This window comes from Mesoplodon mirus (assembly GCF_964341445.2).
Source record: "Mesoplodon mirus genome assembly, chromosome: 7".
In the NCBI taxonomy this organism is placed as follows: Eukaryota; Metazoa; Chordata; class Mammalia; order Artiodactyla; family Ziphiidae; genus Mesoplodon; species Mesoplodon mirus.
The window spans coordinates 42,399,013-42,422,199 of record NC_138983.1 but is presented as its reverse complement, the minus strand read 5'-3'; the positions used below and the strand labels follow the sequence as shown (position 1 = coordinate 42,422,199).

The window sequence follows — 23,187 nt, the reverse complement described above, 5'->3', positions numbered from 1 at the left end:
TTACTTTTCACAACCATCTTATGGGGCAGGTATTATTATCTCAGTTTAATAGTGATGAAATTAAATTAACTTACTTGTGCAAAGTCCCTCTAACTAGCAAGGATATTAATCAGGATTTTCATTCAAACCTGCCTGTGTTTATACTACTACTTAAAGTGATTCCAAAGGGTTAAGAAACTAAATTCCCGAGATGTCCATGTCTTTGCAACAAACTGAATTGAAGGTCATGACTCCACTGTAGCTTGCCTATTTCATGAAACAACTTTTACTTCTAAAAGCGCTGTCTCACGTCTTACCTCACTTTATTTTACTAATGGTATTTGGCCCGATCTTTGTGTTCTAAAGAGACCTTAAATTTAGACTTGACTATATTATAAAATGAAAAGACATATAATCATTGGAAACTCAGAAAACTGAAATAAGACTGTCACTTTATATGTTTAAACTTGTGTTTTATTACACACCACATCACATGTTGCATCATGACTTATTCTATATAACCAAGGAATCACCTTATAAATAGTGTAACTACATCACATTGTATTTTATGTGTTTATGTGTATGCATGTGTTGGAGGGGGTTAGATGTGTTAATGTGTTATATATAAACTTTTAATACCAAAATTATATAATACCTTTTGGCATTATTTCTTAATATACTGCATTGGGATACTCAAAAAAGTAAAATGTTCCTATGCTTGTCTTGATCTCTGATAAAAACTAGGACTGAGAGGGACGGAGGAAGATGGCGGAAGAGTAAGACGCGGAGATCACCTTCCTCCCCACAGATACATCAGAAATTCATCTACACGTGGAACAACTCCTACAGAACACCTACTGAACGCTGACAGAAGACCTCAGACCCCCCAAAAGGCAAGAAACTCCCCACATACCTGGGTAGGGCAAAAGAAAAAAGAATAAACAGAGACAAAAGGATAGGGATGGGACCTGCACCAGTGGGAGGGAGCGGTGAAGGAGGAAAGGTTTCCACACACTAGAAGCCCCTTTGCGGGCGGAGACTGCGGGTGGCAGAGGGGGAAAGCTTCGGAGCAGCGGAGGAGAGCACAGCAACAGGGGTGTGGAGGGCAAAGCGGAGAGATTCCCGCACAGAGGATCGGTGCCCTCAGGCACACACCAGCCTGAGAGGCTTGTCTGCTTGGCCGCCAGGGCGGGCAGGGCTGGGAGCTGAGGCTCGGGTATCGGGTTTCGGTCGGAGCGCAGGGAGAGGACTGGGGCTGGCGGCAGGAAGAGAGCCTGAAGGGGTTAGTGCACCACGGCTAGCCCGGAGGGAGTCCGGGGAAAAAGTCTGGAGCTGCCGAAGAGGCAAGAGACTTTTTCTTCTCTTTTGTTTCCTGGTGCGCGAGGAGAGGGCATTAAGAGCGCTGCTTAAAGAAGCTCCAGAGACGGGCGCAAACCGCGGCTAAAGGTGCGGACCCCGGAGACGGGCGTGGGACGCTGGGGCTGCCGCCGCCGCCGCCACAATGACTGTGTGTGAGCGCAGGTCACTGTCCACCCCCCCTTCCGGGGAGCCTGTGCACCACGCCACTGCCGGGGTCCCGGGACCCAGGGACGGCTTCCCTGGGAAAGTGCACGGAGCGCCACGGGCTGGTGCAACGTCACGCCGGCCTCTGCCGCCACAGGCCCGCCCCACACTGCGCGCCCCTCCCTCCCTCCCCTCGGCCTGAGTGAGCCAGAGCCCCCGAATCAGCGGCTCCTTTAAACCCGTCCTTTCTGAGCGAAGAACGGACGCCCTCCAGCGACCTACGCGCAGAGGCGGGGCCAGGTCCAAGGCTGAGACCCGGGAGCTGTGAGAGCAGAGAAGAGACAGGGAAATCTCTCTGTGCAGGCTCGGAGGCAGCGGATTAAAGCTCCACGCTCCGCTTGATGTGCCCTGCATCTGTGGAGTGCATGAATGAACAGCAAATCATCCCAAATTGAGGAGGTGGACTTTGAGGACAAGATTTAAGATTTTTTCCCCTTTTCCTCTTTTTACAATGAATTATCCCAAATTAAGGAGGTGGACTTTGAGAGCAAGATTTCAGACTTTTTCCCCTTTTCCTCTTTTTACAATGAATTATCCCAAATTGAGGAGGTGGACTTGGAGAGCAAGATTTTCGATTTTTTTCCCCCTATTCTCTTTTTGTGAATGTGTATGTGTATGCTTCTGTGTGAGATTTTCTCTGTATAGCTCTGTTTCCACCATAGGTCCCAGGGTTCTATCCGTCCGTTTTTTTTTTTTTTCAATAATTACTTTTTTAATTTTAATAACGCTACTATATTTTATACTTTATTCTATTTTACTTCATCTTCTCTCTTTCTTTTTTCCTACCTTCCCTTCCTCCCTCCCTCCCTCCGCCCCTTTCTTTCTTTCCTTCCTCCCTCCCTTCTTCCTTTCACTCTTTCTTTTTCTTTCCTTCCTCCCTCCCTCCCTCCTTTCTTTCCGTCCTTCCTCCCTCCCTCCCTTTCTTTCTTCCTTCCTTCCTTCCTTTCTTTCCTTCTTCCTTTCTTTCTTCTACTAATTCTTTCTTTCTACTTTTTCTCCCTTTTATTCTGAACCGAGTAGATGAAAGGCTCTTGGTGCTGCAGCCAGGAGTCAATGCTGTGCCTCTGAAGTGGCAGAGCCAACTTCAGGACACGGGTCCACAAGAGACCTCCCAGCTCCACATAATATCAAGCAGCGAAAATCTCCCAGAGATCTCCATCGCAACACCAGCACCCAGCTTCAGTCAATGACCAGCAAACAACAGTGCTGGTTACCCTATGCCAAGCAACTAGCAGACAGGTACACAACCCCACCCATTAGCAGAGACGCTGCCTAAAAACATAATAAGGCCATAGGCACCCCAAAACACACCACCAGACGTGGACCTGTCCACCAGAAAGACAAGATCGAGCCTCAACCACCAGAACACAGGCACTAGTCCCCCCCACCAGGAAGCCTACACAACCTACTGAAACAACCTTAGCCACTGGGGACAGACACCAAAAACAACGGGAACTACGAATCTGCAGCCTGCAAAAAGGAGACCCCAAACACAGTAACATAAGCAAAATGAGAAGACAGAAAAACACACAGAAGGTGAAGGAGCAAGATAAAAACCTACCAGACCTAACAAATGAAGAGGTAATAGGCAGTCTACCTGAAAAAGCATTCAGAATAATGATAGTAAAGATGATCCAAGATCCTATTTCCATGATCCAAAATCTTGGAAATAGAATAGACAAAATGCAAGAAACAGTTAACAAGGACCTAGAAGAACTAAAGATGAATCAAGCATTGATTAAAAACACAATAAATAAAATGAAAAATACTCTAGATGGGATCAATAGCAGAATAAATGAGGCAGAAGAACGGATAAGTGAGGTGGAAGATAAAATAGTGGAAATAACTGATGCAGAGCAAAATAAAGAAGAAAGAATGAAAAGAACAGAGGACAGTCTCAGAGACCTCTGGGACAACATTAAACGCACCAACATTCGAATTATAGGGGTTCCAGAAGAAGAAGAGAAAAAGAAAGGGACTGAGAAAATATTTGAAGAGATTATAGTTGAAAACTTCCCTAATATAGGAAAGGAAATAGTTAATCAAGTCCAGGAGGCACAGAGAGTCCCATACAGAATAAATCCAAGGAGAAATACGCCAAGACACATATTAATCAAACTGTCAAAAATGAAACACAAAGAAATCATATTAAAAGCAGCAAGGGAAAAACAACAAATAACACACAAGGGAATCCCCATCAAGTTAACAGCTGATCTCTCAGCAGAAACTCTACAAGCCAGAAGGGAGTGGCAGGACATATTTAAAGTGATGAAGGAGAAAAACCTGCAACCAAGATTACCCAGCAAGGATCTCATTCAGATTTGATGGAGAAATTAAAACGTTTACAGGCAAGCAAAAGCTGAGAGAGTTCAGCACCACCAAACCAGCTTTACAACAAATGCTAAAGGAACTTCTCTAGGCAAGAAACACAACAGAAGGAAAATACCCACAATAATGAACCCAAAACAATTAAGGAAATGGGAATAGGAACATACATATCAATAATTACCTTAAATGTAAATGGACTAAATGCTCCCACCAAAAGACACAGAGTGGCTGAATGGATACAAAAACAAGACCCATATATATGCTGTCTACAAGAGACCCACTTCAGACCTAGAGACACATACAGACTGAAAGTAAGGGGATGGAAAAAGATATTCCATGCAAATGGAAATCAAAAGAAAGCTGGAGTAGCAATTCTTATATCAGACAAAATAGACTTTAAAATTAAGACTATTAGAAGAGACAAAGAAGGACACTACATAATGATCAAGGGATTTATCCAAGAAGAAGATATAGCAATCGTAAATATTTATGCACCCAACATAGGAGCACCTCAATACATAAGGCAAATACTAACAGCCATAAAAGTGGAAGTCGACAGTAACACACTCATAGTAGGGGACTTTAACACCCCACTTTCACCAATGGACAGATCATCCAAAATGAAAATAAATAAGGAAACACAAGCTTTAAATGATACATTAAACAAGATGGACTTAGTTGATATTTATAGGACATTCCATCCAAAAACAACAGAATACACATTTTTCTCAAGTGCTCATGGAACATTCTCCAGGATAGATCATATCTTGGGTCACAAATCAAGCCTTGGTAAATTTAAGAAAATTGAAATTGTATCAAGTATCTTTTCCGACCACAATGCTATGAGACTAGACATCAATTACAGGAAAAGAACTGTAAAAAATACAAACACATGGAGGCTAAACAATACACTACTCAATAACGAAGTGATCACTGAAGAAATCAAAGAGGAAATTAAAAAATACCTAGAAACAAATGACAATGGAGACACGACGACCCAAAACCTATGGGACGCAGCAAAAGCAGTTCTAAGGGGGAAGTTTATAGCAATACAATCCCACCTTAAGAAACAGGAAACAACAGACGGGCGCGAGTCGCGACTGAAAGCGCGGAGCCCAGAGACGGGCGTGGGACGCTGGGGCTGCTGCTGCCGCCGCCAAGAAGCCTGTGTGCGAGCGCAGGTCACTGCCCACACCGCCCTTCCGGGAGCCTGTGCAGCCCGCCACTGCCGGGGTCCCGGGATCCAGGGGCGGCTTCCCTGGGAGAACGCACGGCGCGCCTCGGACTGGTGCAACGTCACGCCGACCTTTGCCACTGCAGGCTCGCCCCGCACTCCGTGCCCCTCCCTCCCGCCCGGTCTGAGTGATCCAGAGTCCCCGAAGAGGCTGCTCCTTTAACCCTGTCCTGCCTGAGCGAAGAACAGACGCCCTCCGGCGACCTACACGCAGAGGCGGGGCCAAATCCAATGCTGAGACCCAGGAGCTGTGAGAACAAAGAAGAGAAAGGGAAACCTCTCCCAGCAGCCTCAGAAGCAGCGGATTAAAGCTCCACAATCAACTTGATGTACTCTGCATCTGTGGAATACATGAATAGACAACACATCATCCCAAATTGAGGAGCCCGGAGTCAGTGCTGTGCCTCTGAGGTGGGAGAGCCAACTTCAGGACACTGGTCCACAAGAGACCTCCCAGCTCCACATAATATCAAACGGCAAACATCTTCCAGAGATCTCCATCTCAACACCAGCACCCAGCTTCACTCAACGACCAGCAAGCTACAGTGCTGGACACCCTATGCCAAACAACTAGCAAGACAGGAACACAACGCCACCCATTAGCAGAGAGGTGGCCTAAACTCATAAAAAGTCTGCAGACACCCCAAAACACACCACCAGACGTGGACCTGCCCACCAGAAAGACAAGATCCAGCCTCATCCACCAGAACACAGGCACTAGTCCCCTCCACCAGGAAGCCTACACAACCCACTAAACCAACCTTAGCCACTGGGGACAGACACCAAAAACAACGGGAACTACGAACCTGCAGGGTGCAAAAAGGAGACCCCAAACACAGTAACATAAGCAAAATGAGAAGACAGAAAAACACACAGCAGGAGAAGGAGCAAGATAAAAACCCACCAGATCTAACAAATGAAGAGGTAATAGGCAGTCTACCTGAAAAAGAATTCAGAATAATGATGGTAAAGATGATCCAAGATTCTATTTCCCAGATCCAAAATCTGGGAAATAGAATAGACAAAATGCAAGAAACAGTTAACAAGGACCTAGAAGAACTAAAGATGAATCAAGCATCGATTAAAAACACAATACATGAAATAAAAAATACTCTAGATGGGATCAATAGCAGAATAACTGAGGCAGAAGAACGGATAAGTGAGGTGGAAGATAAAATAGTGGAAATAACTGCGGCAGAGCAAAATAAAGAAAAAAGAATGAAAAGAACAGAGGACAGTCTCAGAGACCTCTGGGACAACATTAAACGCACCAACATTCGAATTATAGGGGTTCCAGAAGAAGAAGAGAAAAAGAAAGGGACTGAGAAAATATTTGAAGAGATTATAGTTGAAAACTTCCCTAATATGGGAAAGGAAATAGTTAATCAAGTCCAGGAGGCACAGAGAGTCCCATACAGAATAAATCCAAGGAGAAATACGCCAAGACACATATTAATCAAACTGTCAAAAATTAAACACAAAGAAATCATATTAAAAGCAGCAAGGCAAAAACAACAAATAACACACAAGGGAATCCCCATCAGGATAACAGCTGATCTCTCAGCAGAAACTCTACAAGCCAGAAGGGAGTGGCAGGACATAATTAAAGTGATGAAGGAGAAAAACCTGCAACCAAGATTACTCTACCCAGCAAGGATCTCATTCAGATTTGATGGAGAAATTAAAACGTTTACAGACAAGCAAAAGCTGAGAGAGTTCAGCACCACCAAACCAGCTTTACAACAAATGCTAAAGGAACTTCTTTAGGCAAGAAACACAACAGAAGTAAAAGACCTACAATAACGAACCCAAAACAATTAAGAAAATGGGAACAGGAACATACATATCAATAATTACCTTAAATGTAAATGGACTAAATGCTCCCACCAAAAGACACAGAGTGGCTGAATGGATACAAAAACAAGACCCATATATATGCTGTCTACAAGAGACCCACTTCAGACCTAGAGACACATACAGACTGAAAGTAAGGGGATGGAAAAAGATATTCCATGCAAATGGAAACCAAAAGAAAGCTGGAGTAGCAATTCTCATATCAGACAAAATAGACTTTAAAATAAAGACTACTAGAAGAGACAAAGAAGGACACTACATAATGATCAAGGGATCGATCCAAGAAGAAGATATAACAATTGTAAATATTTATGCACCAAACATAGGAGCACCTCAATACATAAGGCAAATACTAACAGACATAAAAGGAGAAATCGACAGTAACACACTCATAGTAGGGGACTTTAACACCCCACTTTCACCAATGGACAGATCATCCAAAATGAAAATAAATAAGGAAACACAAGCTTTAAATGATACATTAAACAAGATGGACTTAATTGATATTTATAGGACATTCCATCCAAAAACAACAGAATACACATTTTTCTCAAGTGCTCATGGAACATTCTCCAGGATAGATCATATCTTGGGTCACAAATCGAGCCTTGGTAAATTTAAGAAAATTGAAATTGTATCAAGTATCTTTTCCGACCACAATGCTATGAGACTAGATATCAATTACAGGAAAAGATCTGTAAAAAATACAAACACATGGAGGCTAAACAATACACTACTTAATAACGAAGTGATCACTGAAGAAATCAAAGAGGAAATTAAAAAATACCTAGAAACAAATGACAATGGAGACACGACGACCCAAAACCTATGGGATGCAGCAAAAGCAGTTCTAAGAGGGAAGTTTATAGCAATACAATCCCATCTTAAGAAACAGGAAACATCTCGATTAAACAACCTAACCTTGCACCTAAAGCAATTAGAGAAAGAAGAACAAAAACATCCCAAAGTTAGCAGAAGGAAAGAAATCATAAAAATCAGATCAGAAATAAATGAAAAAGAAATGAAGGAAACGATAGCAAAGATCAATAAAACTAAAAGCTGGTTCTTTGAGAAGATAAACAAAATTGACAAACCATTAGCCAGACTCATCAAGAAAAAAAGGGAGAAGACTCAAATCAATAGAATTAGAAATGAAAAAGGAGAAGTAACAACTGACACTGCAGAAATACAAAAGATCATGAGAGATTACTATAAGCAACTCTATGCCAATAAAATGGACAACCTGGAAGAAATGGACAAATTCTTAGAAATGCACAACCTGCCAAGACTGAATCAGGAAGAAATAGAAAATATGAACAGACCAATCACAAGCACTGAAATTGAAACTGTGATAAAAAATCTTCCAACAAACAAAAGCCCAGGACCAGATGGCTTCACAGGCGAATTCTATCAAGCATTTAGAGAAGAGCTAACACCTATCCTTCTGAAACTCTTCCAAAATATAGCAGAGGGAGGAACACTCCCAAACTCATTCTACGAGGCCACCATCACCTTGATACCAAAACCAGACAAGGATGTCACAAAGAAAGAAAACTACAGGCCAATATCACTGATGAACATAGATGCAAAAATCCTCAACAAAATACTAGCAAACAGAATCCAACAGCACATTAAAAGGATCATACACCATGATCAAGTGGGGTTTATTCCAGGAATGCAAGGATTCTTCAATATACGCAAATCAATCAACGTGATACACCATATTAACAAATTGAAGGAGAAAAACCATATGATCATCTCAATAGATGCAGAGAAAGCTTTCGACAAAATTCAACACCCATTTATGATAAAAACCCTGCAGAAAGTAGGCATAGAGGGAACTTTCCTCAACATAATAAAGGCCATATATGACAAACCCACAGCCAGCATCGTCCTCAATGGTGAAAAACTGAAACCATTTCCACTAAGATCAGGAACAAGACAAGGTTGCCCACTCTCACCACTCTTATTCAACCTAGTTTTGGAAGTTTTAGCCACAGCAATCAGAGAAGAAAAGGAAATAAAAGGAATCCAAATCGGAAAAGAAGAAGTAAAGCTGTCACTGTTTGCAGATGACATGATACTATACATAGAGAATCCTAAAGATGCTACCAGAAAACTACTAGAGCTAATCAATGAATTTGGTCAAGTTGCAGGATACAAAATTAATGCACAGAAATCTCTGGCATTCCTATATACTAATGATGAAAAATCTGAAAGTGAAATCAAGGAAACACTCCCATTTACCATTGCAACCAAAAGAATAAAATATCTAGGAATAAACCTACCTAAGGAGACAAAAGACCTGTATGCAGAAAATTATAAGACACTGATGAAAGAAATTAAAGATGATACAAATAGATGGAGAGATGTACCATGTTCTTGGATTGGAAGAATCAACATTGTGAAAATGACTCTACTACCCAAAGCAATCTACAGATTCAATGCAATCCCTATCAAAATACCACTGGCATTTTTCACAGAACTAGAACAAAAAATTTCACAATTTGTATGGAAACACAAAAGACCCCGAATAGCCAAAGCAATCTTGAGAACGAAAAATGGAGCTGGAGGAATCAGGCTCCCTGACTTCAGACTATACTACAAAGCTACAGTAATCAAGACAGTATGGTACTGGCACAAAAACAGAAAGATAGATCAATGGAACAGGATAGAAAGCCCAGAGTTAAACCCACGGACATATGGTCACCTTATCTTTGATAAAGGAGGCAGGAATGTACAGTGGAGAAAGGACAGTCTCTTCAATAAGTGGTGCTGGGAAAACTGGATAGGGACATGTAAAAGTATGAGATTAGATCACTCCCTAACACCATACACAAAAATAAGCTCAAAATGGATTAAAGACCTAAATGTAAGGCCAGACACTATCAAACTCTTAGAGGAAAACATAGGCAGAACACTCTATGACATAAATCACAGCAAGATCCTTTTTGACCCTCCTCCTAGAGAAATGGAAATAAAGACAAAAATAAACACATGGGACCTAATGAAACTTCAAAGCTTTTGCACAGCAAAGGAAACCATAAACAAGACCAAAAGACAACCCTCAGAATGGGAGAAAATATTTGCAAATGAAGCAACTGACAAAGGATTAATCTCCAAAATTTATAAGCAGCTCATGCAGCTCAATAACAAAAAAACAAACAACCCAATCCAAAAATGGGCAGAAGACCTAAATAGACATTTCTCCACAGAAGATATACAGACTGCCAACAAACACATGAAAGGATGCTCAACATCTTTACTCATTAGAGAAATGCAAATCAAAACTACAATGAGATATCATCTCACACCAGTCAGAATGGCCATCATCAAAAAATCTAGAAACAATAAATGCTGGAGAGGGTGTGGAGAAAAGGGAACACTCTTGCACTGCTGGTGGGAATGTGAATTGGTACAGCCACTATGGAGAACGGTATGGAGGTTCCTTAAAAATCTACGAATAGAACTACCATATGACCCAGCAATCCCACTACTGGGCATATACCCTGAGAAAACCATAATTCAAAAAGAGACATGTACCAAAATGTTCATAGCAGCCCTATTTACAATAGCCCGGAGATGGAAACAACCTAAGTGTCCATCATCGGATGAATGGATAAAGAAGATGTGGCACATATATACAATGGAATATTACTCAGCCATAAAAAGAAATGAAATTGAGCTATTTGTAATGAGGTGGATAGACCTAGAGTCTGTCATACAGAGTGAAGTAAGTCAGAAAGAGAAAGACAAATACTGTATGCTAACACATATATATGGAATTTAAGAAAAAAAATGTCATGAAGAACATAGGGGTAAGACAGGAATAAAGACACAGACCTACTAGAGAATGGACTTGAGGATATGGGGAGGGGGAAGGGTAAGCTGTGACAAAGTGAAAGAGCGGCATGGACATATATACACTACCAAACGTAAGGTAGATAGCTAGTGGGAAGCAGCCGCATAGCACAGGGAGATCAGCTCGGTGCTTTGTGACCGCCTGGAGGGGTGGGATAGGGAGGGTGGGAGGGAGACGCAAAAGGGAGGGGATATGGAAACATATGTATATGTATAACTGATTAAATTTGTTATAAGGCAAAAAATTAAAATAAATAAATAAATAAATAAATTAAAAAAAAAAAAAAAAAAAAAAAACAAAGAAACAGGAAACATCTCGAGTAAACAACCTGACCCTGCACCTAAAGCAATTAGAGAAAGAAGAACAAAAACCCCCCAAAGTTAGCAGAAGGAAAGAAATCATAAAGATCAGATCAGAAATAAATGAAAAAGAAATGAAGGAAACGATAGCAAAGATCAATAAAACTAAAAGCTGGTTCTTTGAGAAGATAAACAAAATTGATAAACCATTAGCCAGACTCATCAAGAAAAAAAGGGAGAAGACTCAAATCAATAGAATTAGAAATGAAAATGGAGAAGTAACAACTGACACTGCAGAAATACAAAAGATCATGAGAGATTACTGCAAGAAACTCTATGCCAATAAAATGGACAACCTGGAAGAAATGGACAAATTCTTAGAAATGCACAACCTGCGAAGACTGAATCAGGAAGAAATAGAAAATATGAGTAGACCAATCACAAGCACTGAAATTGAAACTGTGATTAAAAACCTTCCAACAAACAAGAGCCCAGGACCAGATGGCTTCACAGGCGAATTCTATCAAACATTTAGAGAAGAGCTAACACCTATCCTTCTGAAACTCTTCCAAAATATAGCAGAGGGAGGAGCACTCCCAAACTCATTCTACGAGGCCACCATCACCTTGATACCAAAACCAGACAAGGATGTCACAAAGAAAGAAAACTACAGGCCAATATCACTGATGAACATAGATGCAAAAATCCTCAACAACATACTAGCAAAGAGAATCCAACAGCACATTAAAAGGATCATACACCATGATCAAGTGGGGTTTATTCCAAGAATGCAAGAATTTTTCAATATATGCAAATCAATCAATGTGATACACCATATTAACAAATTGAAGAAGAAAAACCATATGATCATTTCAATAGATGCAGAGAAAGTTTTCGACAAAATTCAACACCCATTTATTATAAAAACCCTGCAGAAAGTAGGCATAGAGGGAACTTTCCTCAACATAATAAAAGACATATATGACAAACCCACAGCCAACATCGTCCTCAATGGTGAAAAACTGAAAACATCTCCACTAAGATCAGGAACAAGACAAGGCTGCCCACTCTCACCACTCTTATTCAACTTAGCTTTGGAAGTTTTAGCCACAGCAATCAGAGAAGAAAAGGAAATAAAAGGAATCCAAATTGGAAAAGAAGAAGTAAAGCTGTCACTGTTTGCAGATGACATGATACTATACATAGAGAATCCTAAAGATGCTACCAGAAAACTACTAAAGCTAATCAATGAATTTGGTAAAGTAGCAGGATACAAAATCAATGCACAGAAATCTCTGGCATTCCTGTACACTAATGATGAAAAATCTGAATGTGAAATCAAGAAAACACTCCCATTTACCATTGCAAGAAAAAGAATAAAATATCTAGGAATAAACCTACCTAAGGAGACAAAAGACCTGTATGCACAAAATTATAAGACACTGATGAAAGAAATTAGAGATGATACAAATAGATGGAGAGCTATACCATGCTCCTGGATTTGGAAGAATCAATATTGTGAAAATGACTCTAGTACCCAAAGCAATCTACAGATTCAATGCAATCCTTATCAAACTACCAGTGGCATTTTTCACAGAACTAGAACAAAAAATTTCAAAATTTGTTTGGAAAAACAAAAGACCCCGAATAGCCAAAGCAATCTTGAGAACGAAAAATGGAGCTGGAGGAATCAGGCTCCCTGACTTCAGACTATACTACAAAGCTACAGTAATCAAGACAGTGTGGTACTGGCACAAAAACAGAAAGATAGATCAATGGAATAGGATAGAAAGCCCAGAGATAAACCCACGCACATATGGTCAACTTATCTTTGATAAAGGAGGCAGGAATGTACAGTGGAGAAAGGACAGCCTCTTCAATAAGTGGTGCTGGGAAAACTGGACAGGGACATGTAAAAGTATGAGATTAGATCACTCCCTAACACCATACACAAAAATAAGCTCAAAATGGATTAAAGACCTAAATGTAAGGCCAGAAACTATCAAACTCTTAGAGGAAAACATAGGCAGAACACTCTATGACATAAATCACAGCAAGATCCTTTTCAACCCACCTCCTAGAGAAATGGAAATAAAAATAAAGATAAACAAATGGGACCTAATGAAACTTCAAAGCTTTTGCACAGCAAAGGATACCATAAACAAGACCAAAAGACAACCCTCAGAATGGGAGAAAATATTTGCAAATGAAGCAACTGACAAAGGATTAATCTCCAAAATTTGTAAGCAGCTAATGCAGCTCAATAGCAATAAAACAAACAACCCCATCCAAAAATGGGCAGAAGACTTAAATAGGCATTTCTCCAAAGAAGATATACAGACTGCCAACAAACACATGAAAGAATGCTCAACATCATTAATCATTAGAGAAATGCAAATCAAAACTACAATGAGATATAATCTCACACCAGTCAGAATGGCCATCATCAAGAAATCTAGAAACAATAAATGCTGGAGAGGGTGTGGAGAAAAGGGAACACTCTTGCACTGCTGGTGGGAATGTGAATTGGTACAGCCACTATGGAGAACAGTATGGAGGTTCCTTAAAGAACTAAAAATAGAACTACCATATGACCCAGCAATCCCACTACTGGGCATATACCCTGAGAAAACCATAATTCAAAAAGAGACATGTACCAAAATATTCATTGCAACTCTATTCACAATAGCCCGGAGATGGAAACAACCTAAGTGTCCATCATCGGATGAATGGATAAAGAAGATGTGGCACATATATACAATGGAATATTACTCAGCCATAAAAAGAAACGAAACTGAGCTATCTGTAATGAGGTGGATAGACCTAGAGTCTGTCATACAGAGTGAAGTAAGTCAGAAAGAGAAAGACAAATACTGTATGCTGACACATATATATGGAATTTAAGGAAAAAAATGTCATGAAGAACCTAGGGGTAAAACAGGAATAAAGACACAGACCTACTTGAGAATGGACTTGAGGATATGGGGAGGGGGAAGGGTAAGCTGTGACAAAGCGAAAGAGAGGCATGGACATATATACGGCACCAAACATAAGGTAGATAGATAGTGGGAAGCAGCCGCATAGCACAGGGAGATCAGCTTGGTGCTTTGTGACCGCCTGGAGGGGTGGGATAGGGAGGGTGGGAGGGAGGGAGACGCAAGAGGGAAGGGATGTGGGAACAGATGTATATGTATGACTGATTCACTTTGTTATAAAGCAGAAACTAATTAAAAAAAAACTAGGACTGAGAACTTGCCTTCAACCTCCTGTACTAGTGTCCTCGACACTGTCCTATATTGATGCTTGTGCCATTTATCATTAACCATATATGAATTATTTTTATTTTGCTCACAGTCTCTACCATTTCCCACCATGGATACTTTGGAATTCTTGCTTGTTCTTAATAATAAGGCTTAAGATCCACCCATCTAGGAGAGACAAACCAAATGACATTGTCACAGAAGCATAAACCTTTGTATGTGACTTGCATTTCTGTAGCAAATAAAAAAATTAACAATGTTAAAGAGAAAAGTAGAGTAAGTTGCTTTTAAGCTTTTTTTTTAGCTGTAAGACATATTAAGAAAAACACTGTAAATGGTAACCATAGTGCACATATGGCTATATGCAACTAAAATAAAAATTTACAGAGCAATATCTACTCTTACTATCATGTAATATACTGATATTTATATTCTACTCTATCCTATTTTATTCTACTGTATACTAACTGCTGGTCTCAGGCCACTAAATCGGTTTCACAAATAATTCATGGGTTGTGATGTACTTTTTGAAACAACACTGACTAGATATTCTCTTTTTTAAAAAAAATCCTTTGTGTATGTGTGAAAAATGATGCATAAAATGCATCACTGGGGCATGAGCTCTGGTTTTAAAGTCCCCTAAGATAAACATATCTGACTATCACATCTCTTGCCAAAAAGTATCCTCAATTCAACATTTGGTTAAATTGAGAAGTCTTTCTAGAGTATTTGCAAATGTGCCAAGATGAGATTTTATAACTCCTAGTTCTGACAAATTCCAAAGAAGTTTTTTATACATAAGGCTACAGCATTTAACAATATGTCTTCCTGCTCTTAAAAACTTGGTACCATACGGCTTCCTCCCATAATTGGCATCTGAAGGACGGATTGTGGCGTCTGCAATGGAGATGAGAATAGAAACAACCTACAGTCTGTACTTATCATCAGGCTCACAAAAAGGTCTTCTATGAGGTTAACTTGTTGCCACATGCCTCCTCCTTAATTTATTTTCTTTTTACTGTAATTAAATCCTTCCATGGGAACAAGGAATGGTGTTGCTTTCACAGCCAGATAAAAAGACACATGAAATATGCTCAAAAGATTTTCTCAGAAGGGAAACGAATAGTGTCTTCTTATTTCTTATGGAGGGAAGAGAATCAATAGATGTGCATTCTACTTTTCCTTGAAGCCACAACTACCCCAGTATACAGGGAGGGAGTTTGGACTTAATTAAAGAGTTGGCCTTGGGTTCAATTTTCGCTCTGTCACTAAGTAGCTACAGTATTATGCGAAAAAAATCACTTTCTCTTTCCATACCTATTCTCTAACTTAAAAATTGGTAACTTTATCAGACTGTGTTATGGGATAAATGAATCAAGTAGAAAATTAATGACATATAGTATAAATGACCATGTTTTAACACACAGAATAATAGAATCTCAATTAAACGACATTTGGTTGTCAAGAAAGGGAGTTACCAAAAGGACAAGTAATCCAACTCCCTCATCTCCCAGCTGAGGTTTAAGTTCATTTTTCCAGATCCCCTCCACGTGGTTATGTATTCCAGGCTTGTGCACAGGAGTTACCAAGAATTTAACTCACTACATCCTAAGAGAGGCAATTCTTTCACTGAATGTGGAAACAAAATTTTGGACAGGAATCTTGAGTTGTGAGACCCAACTTTGTTAACAATCATGTACAAGTAAGGCCAAATTACTTGTCCATACTGTTTCCTCAAATGTAAGATAAAGGGGTTATTAAATGCTTACCTAAAACACTTCACACTGTTAACACAGTGTTAACATTCTATAGAGCTAACAGTAGTTTTTGTGTCTGAATTATCATCATGACCACCTGAAAAGTCATCTCAACTCTCAACACTATTCAACCCCTGAAGAAACAAAATGAAATCCCCTTAAAAAGTACTCAGTAGGGCTCATACTGACGCTTCTCATCTTTCCAAACTAAATTGTTATCTTGATATAATCACAGTTAGTAGAAAAGGTGTGATGGAAAAAGTGTGTTCCCACTTTTTAGAAGGTAAACTAAACACATAGACTATGAATCACATTCAAGGTCTTTCAACCAAAGCTTGATTGTTAACGTTTTAAATAATTGATGGAAAAACCATATCATAACCTGAAAGTCACACAATGTTTTAATGATGTCACATTACCAGTACCACTTACTGGTACATTTTTCCCCCAGAGCATCACTGAGATGTTTTTTTGGCTAGAAAAAATTAGCATTCCTTTATCATTAGGTGGAAGTAACAAATTCAAGAACCAGTGCAAACAAAAAAGGGAGTTGGGTGTGAATAGCATTTTACAATTAATCAAGGGAGGCATTTTGGCACCTTATTTTTATAAAGAAGCAAAACTGTGAAAAATTACAAGTGCTGCTATTTATCCACATGCTATATATTCATTAAGTGAGAGCTGGATACTACTTTAACACAAATACATTCATTCACCAAAGAGTCTTTGAGCACCTATTATGTGCTAGGCACTCTGACAGGCCCTGAGCAGGTACAGAGGAGTTTCAACTAAAGTCAGCAAAAACTGTGAAGTGTGAAAATCCTGTAAGTCATCCATAAAGTACAGTATGTATGGTTTGTGGCAATTTGTAATTACTTTCCTCAATGAAACTGAGCTATATCAAGGGGAAGCATGTAATAATGGAATATATGCAAGTGTCTGACTACTTAAAGCATCCAAACTTTAAGGAAGTTATCAAACCTCTAGCTTTGAACCAGAAGTATGGGTAAAGCATTTTAAATGTTCTTTCTTGCCCACAGCAATTATTCCATTGAAATCTCAAAAATATTAATGCATGTTAATACATTTATTTTGTTTTGATTTTGAAGTTTAAACATTGTCGTAGTATCCTATTTGGGAGGGGGGGTGTTCAAGTTTAGTCATTGGGATGAAAATGCTTATACTGGACTCTACCTTGAAGGTATTTATTATTGCACATGAATTTATGGTTAGGTAGGTAATGTTTATAGTTTCAGTTAGGATATATTATATGATTGAAATTGACTGTGGGTCAGGAAGGCAACTGTGTGGCTCTTCACCGGGTGCTCTCACATAGTTGAGGTCAAGTGGTCTAAGACAGCCTCATCTGGAAAACCTGACAGCACTCATCCTTCACAAGGTGATGACAGGGTTCTAAGACAGACAGACTAGGAAAAAAGTCTTCATTTCCACCAAATTCTATTGACCAAAGCAGTCACATGGCTAGTGCTGCGTGAAAGTGGAAGGGAACTATTAAGTTACAAAGCAAAGGGGTCATCAATGGAAATCATCAGAGCCAAAGCAATGGATCTACCACACCCCTAAACAGGCAAGCACCATAGACTCTGTACTATCATGGGCACATGTACCAAGGTTTCCCAATGTATGGAGGCAAAGGACCCCTTAAATTTTCTTAGAGCAGAGACAGTGGCAACTGGACTGTCTCCTTTACAAAGAATACAACTTTTTCTTCTCAGTTACTGCACGCTCCTTTCACGGCTGCAGAGCTAGAGTGGTTTGTATTTTTTTCTTTTTTGTTTTCATACATTTAATCTCCTTGCCTTGAAGGCCTGGACAATATGTGTGCATAATATAACAAGCCACCGTAAATATATAGTCCTGTAGCCTACGGAAAAACATAAACCAAGGAAATGCAAGTGGAGGAGATTAACCTTGAAGCTGAAACCCAATGCTTCTTGTGCTTGTGCTGTCCTCTGAAATTCTGTGATGCCACACACGTTCTCAAAGTAACATCTTGTGTCAGCTGCCAAGAGGACTGAGAGACAAAGTACTGCACGTTTAAGTATAAAGTAAATGGGCAACGTGGGGGAACAAAGAGCTTTTTTGAAAATAAGACAATGTCTTTTTATAGACCTCAATGCCTGTGTGAAAGCATTTGGAAATTTCCATACTCTTCAAGAAAGAAGAATATCAACTGAGTGAAAAAAGGTAATTATACAGACATGGGGATAAGTTTGAGATACTGAGGTAGGGTGATCTAGGGCTAAAGAGAACTGTCCCAATCCAGCCATAGAGAGAGGCTCAAGTAAGAACTGCTATTGTCATTTCATGGGAAGTCCTGCAGCGGCTTCCTGAAGGGCCAGACAACAGAAACCTAGGCATCACCTTGGGGACTTCCACAGTACCCAGCAGAGCTGTATCTTGTTACTCAAGCATTTTTCTGATCCTGGAGGTAAATTTTACCTTGTAAAACTTCCTACTCCACTGCTCCTATGCCGATAAATTTTAAGACATAATACCATGTAACCCCACTAGCCACTTACTTGCTGAGGATCCAAGCAATATAAATACCTCTTGATTAAATCACATAAAACAATAAACCAAAAAGCATTTCTTCTAGTCTTCAATATTTGTATTCAAAGTTTGTTCTCTCCTAAATTCTGCTGGTATCTTCCAAATATTTTGCCCAAATTTGTCAACAAAATTTCTATTGGCCTATTTTTGAAAAAATAATTAAATTTGCCTGAATTTGGCAATAAGTTTTTATTGACTTTTTTGCCCACAAATAGAATATTTTCTTTTAATTATTATGTTGCAATAGGTAGTCTATGCATGTAATACACAACTTCAAATGTTTGCATGTAGAAATTATGTAAAAGAAAGTCTCTTCCATTCCACCCTATTCCTTAAGTCCTTAGAAGTCCTACCCAGAAGGAGCAACTGTTATCAGTTTTGCTCTTCTCTGAGAACAATTCTATGAATATTCAATCAAATTATTTTTACAAACTCCATTTTATACAAATAACATATCATTTACATAGAACTGTGCTTTGCTTTTATCACTTAAAATGATCTTGGAGATCATTATGATCTCATTACCTATAGAGTGTCTCATTCATTTTAATAGCTACCTAATAATATACTTTATGGGTGCATTATAATTTATTTTATTGTATCACTCAGTACAGGAATTAGGTTAAAAAAAAAACAGATTAAATTAGTAAGAGTCAAAGGTCATGATGATGAGTTTCTCTTTGAACACAATCTTGGATTAGCATCTCCTACAGACTGACCAAGGCCTACTCTTCTAAAGCTAGATTGAAGGTCCTAATGAAATTTATGATTGATCTGAGGTAAAGCAAACATAGCTTCATCCTTGGTCTCTTGCAAACATATTTTTTAACTTTCTCACCTTCTCATACTTCCTCATGCCCTTTACTGGAGACCCATGCCTTCTTAATTTTCACCAGTTGTCAGCATTCTTCCTATTAACATTCCACTGTCAAATTCATTTCCTTCTCTAAGACTTCCACTATGGCCTCCATCACCATAGAGCAGGAGGTGATTTTTTTCTCCTTCAATTTACTTGAGAAACATTTGTAACTCCATGTCATCTTGAATTATGGTTATGGAAGTGTTAGTGCATGCTCCATCTCCTTTGCCAGACTGCATGCCCATTGAGGGTGGTAATGTATAAAACATAGGGCTGTCCTTCACAGGACTATTAGAGCCTTTTGTATATTCTGACTTAATAACTATGTGCTACATAAATATATATCCTCTGGGTGTGATTCTATTGGATTCTGCTGAATTATAATAGGGCACTGAATTAGCAGTTAGTAGCTATGAGCCCTCCTCCTGCCTCTGAAGTTGCTATCAGGTAGTTATTGGATGAACTATATAAACTCTTAAAACATTCGTATTTTAAAAATGGAATAAAATATCTGGATTATCTAGATCAATGCTTGTTGTGAGAATCAAATGAAATAGTGGTTTTATAAGAAAAATCTCAGCATTAGGAAAAAAATTAAAGGTCTCCTAGTCCAATGACCTATCCACTGATCAAAATCTCTATATATCAACATCTTTGTACATAAACCATAAACTTATGTATGAAAATTTCCAGAGGCATAGAAGTCTCAATCCAGTATAGAAGGCCATTTTATGTTTGTGCAGCTCTGAATATTGTTAAGAGTGGCCATACAGTGAGATCCATGTTATGTCACTTGATAATGAAAAGTTTGCTATATCTAATTGGTGACAGGCTCCCAATCTCTGAAGTAGTCTTACTCTGGTCATTTCATTAATTTACCAATAACTCAATCCCACTTTTACAAGATTAGACTGTTTGGAACACACTGGCAGTATTATTGCAGAATTTAAAAATCCCAACTGAGATTTGAACCTCACGAACATTCGAATCTCAGCTCTTTCACTTAATTCTTGACATTAGGCATGTGGCTTACATTTTCTATGCTTCAGTTCCCTCATTTGTAAAGTGGGGATCAAAACGTAATCTATCTCATAGGTTTGTTTGTTTGAGTAATATCAATAAATATCTTTATAGAATATATACATGAAAAAACCCTTTTCATAGTGCCTCAGTAGTTGATAGCTATAATTAACTTTCAAAGTTATTCTCAGGTCAATTGATCCAACTGATATGACTTTGTATAATGTATCAATGTGTCTATATTGGCTATATTGGATGAAATATACTTACATAAGAGATTAAATGATATGAATATATTATTATTTGATTTGATTTTAAGAAATAAAAAAATTTTTTAAACAGAAAAAAATTAATTAATTTAAAAAATAAAGTAAAAATCTCAACTAATCCTAACAATGATCTAATGAGCTATACAAAGTCTGTGTACCTTCTTTGGTATACTGTAGTGTTTAGCATAGGCAGTATGCTGTCCTAGAAAGAGTGCTACATAATGAGTAAGCCTCACAATTTGGGTATCTTAACCTCTGTAGGTCAAATCAAACCTATCCCAAACAGCGTTGGTTGAGAACTAACAAATAATGTATACAAACGCATTTGAAAAGCACCATCAACAACAATAAGGTCTAATACTATTATTATCTGGTATAGAACCTCAGTCATATTTTCCTTCCTCACTATGATTTCCACATAAAGAAGCAATAAATTTCAAAGCAAACTAATGCTGAACTATTAAAACTTATACTTCCTGAGAATATCCTATACAAGGATAGAACTAATTCATACACATCTCCATTTCAGATTTAACTATACACTCTACTGAAAAATAGTTGTAAGACTAAACTGTTTGGTAATTTTCTATTACAACATACCTGGGCCAGAACTGGCTGCCTTCAGGCGTTATGTGTATTTATGTGTACCTCCCTTTAACTATCAGAAACTCTCAGGTACTCAGAGCAACCTTACAGTGTTAAAATGTAAGGAGTTCAAAGAAGATCTAGAAATCTTAAAAATCCCTATCATCATTATAGAAGATGTACAAATAATGTAATACGTAAACCAAAAAAAAAGTATCCATTTTGCCAACTGATGGTCACATAATCACTCATATTAGCTTATACCTATGTTGCTCTAGACATCTGCCATCCCGTCCCTTCTTATGTAAGTGGTATAACGGAGCCACTCAAAAGATCTCAAATAATTAGGAGAATTTTAGCCCTCCAAAACTTGAAGGTTTAACTGGGAAGCTATCAGGTGCACAAGACATACTCGGTGTAAAGAAAACTTACCTTCTGTGTGCACCGCTGACACATAGGTCCAGTTGTACCTCTTCACTATGTCCACCATGGCCCGTGCCTGCTGGGCATCTGAAGGCACGACCCTCATGAAGTACTTGAACAGAGTTTTGTCGCTCAGATCCATGCTTGTTGCCGAGTAAGCAATTTGAGGTATGTTGAAAAGCTGGAGCAAGTTCTGGACCTGAATGGCCACAGAACTGGAGCCAGGCCCGATGACCCCTACTATGGGCTTCTTGGAGCGGAAGGAAGAGGAGGAGCCATCCACACAGCGCACCAAGCCTTCTTCTTCTTCTGAAGAAATGAGGGAGTCCCTTATAAACTCAATGCTCTGCTCTAGGGCCACGGCCGAATGCCAGCAGGAGTCCCTGATCTCGCAGCCCAGGGTGATGTTGGGCAAGAGCGTGGGGTCTGAGTTGATCCTTTCCAGGGTGTGCAGCATGGCCTCCACCCTCTGAATGCCATACTGTTCACGGACTGCCCCACACTTCCGCTCATGAACTTTGTCCACAGTGGGCTGGTGGTGGACAGAAAAGAGAGCTCCGATAATGATGTCACCAGGCATGTGGGCCACCACCCTCCTCTCACTGGACTGTGCGCTCCCACGGACATCTTCTTTCAAAAGCAGGACTGACAGGATCAACAGAAGGACCATTTTAGGAAAGGAGTTCAAGCTAATAAAGACAGCATGGTGGGGAAAATTTAGGCGAGTTCTGAGATGTGATGTCTTATGGTGAGCGGCAAACCAAAAAATCAGCCAGTGATTTAGATGTGCTCTCTAAAGGACCACCATGTCACCAGGGACCATTTAGTTAGATGCATCCATGTGATCATGATCTTCAAAACCTGGGGGAAAAAAATAGAATGGGGATTTAACAACGTAAGTGGAACCAGTTTGGGAAGCTCGAACAGTCTATGCTAATAGAGAAAGAGAGGTCTTTCTGATGTAGGTAACTTGAAAAAAAGAATCCAAAAATCTTTCTGACTCTTCTTTGCCTGTCTCCTTTGTGATTCTGTGATTTGATAAAAGCAGCTGATACAGCTTCTGGATCCTACCTGGCTTAGGTTAGTATTTTTTTCATTTGTTCATCTGGAGTACACAAAACCAAATCTCATGTGTGGGAGGCCCAACTATACTCTGACACGAAGGTGAGGGAAAGCACCTAAAAGAAGTATGCCATGGGTATGATACAAGTTAGTTTCACTGGATAATTCCAAACTGCAAATATGAACTAGAAACTTGGCTGAAAGAGTTTTACCGCAAATACTCTCCTCTGATACTGACCACACTTTCATTCCTTTTCAG

At 39.3% G+C, this 23,187-nt stretch overlaps 1 protein-coding gene across 2 annotated transcripts in view; it reads right to left on the bottom strand.

Moving 5' to 3' along the window:
* The window catches only part of GRM5 (glutamate metabotropic receptor 5), a gene marked incomplete at its 5' end in the record, with an annotated part of 526,560 nt that extends 504,012 nt beyond the window's left edge, over positions 1–22,548 (bottom strand). Inside the window, one exon of one of the 2 annotated variants that reach the window (XM_082628467.1) lies at positions 21,876–22,548. In XM_082628467.1, coding sequence (XP_082484593.1) covers positions 21,876–22,536 — 661 coding nt within the window. The remainder of the gene's footprint in view (positions 1–21,875) is intronic. The other variant, XM_082628466.1, reaches the window with a different exon arrangement.
* Between the last annotated feature and the right edge of the window lie 639 nt (positions 22,549–23,187).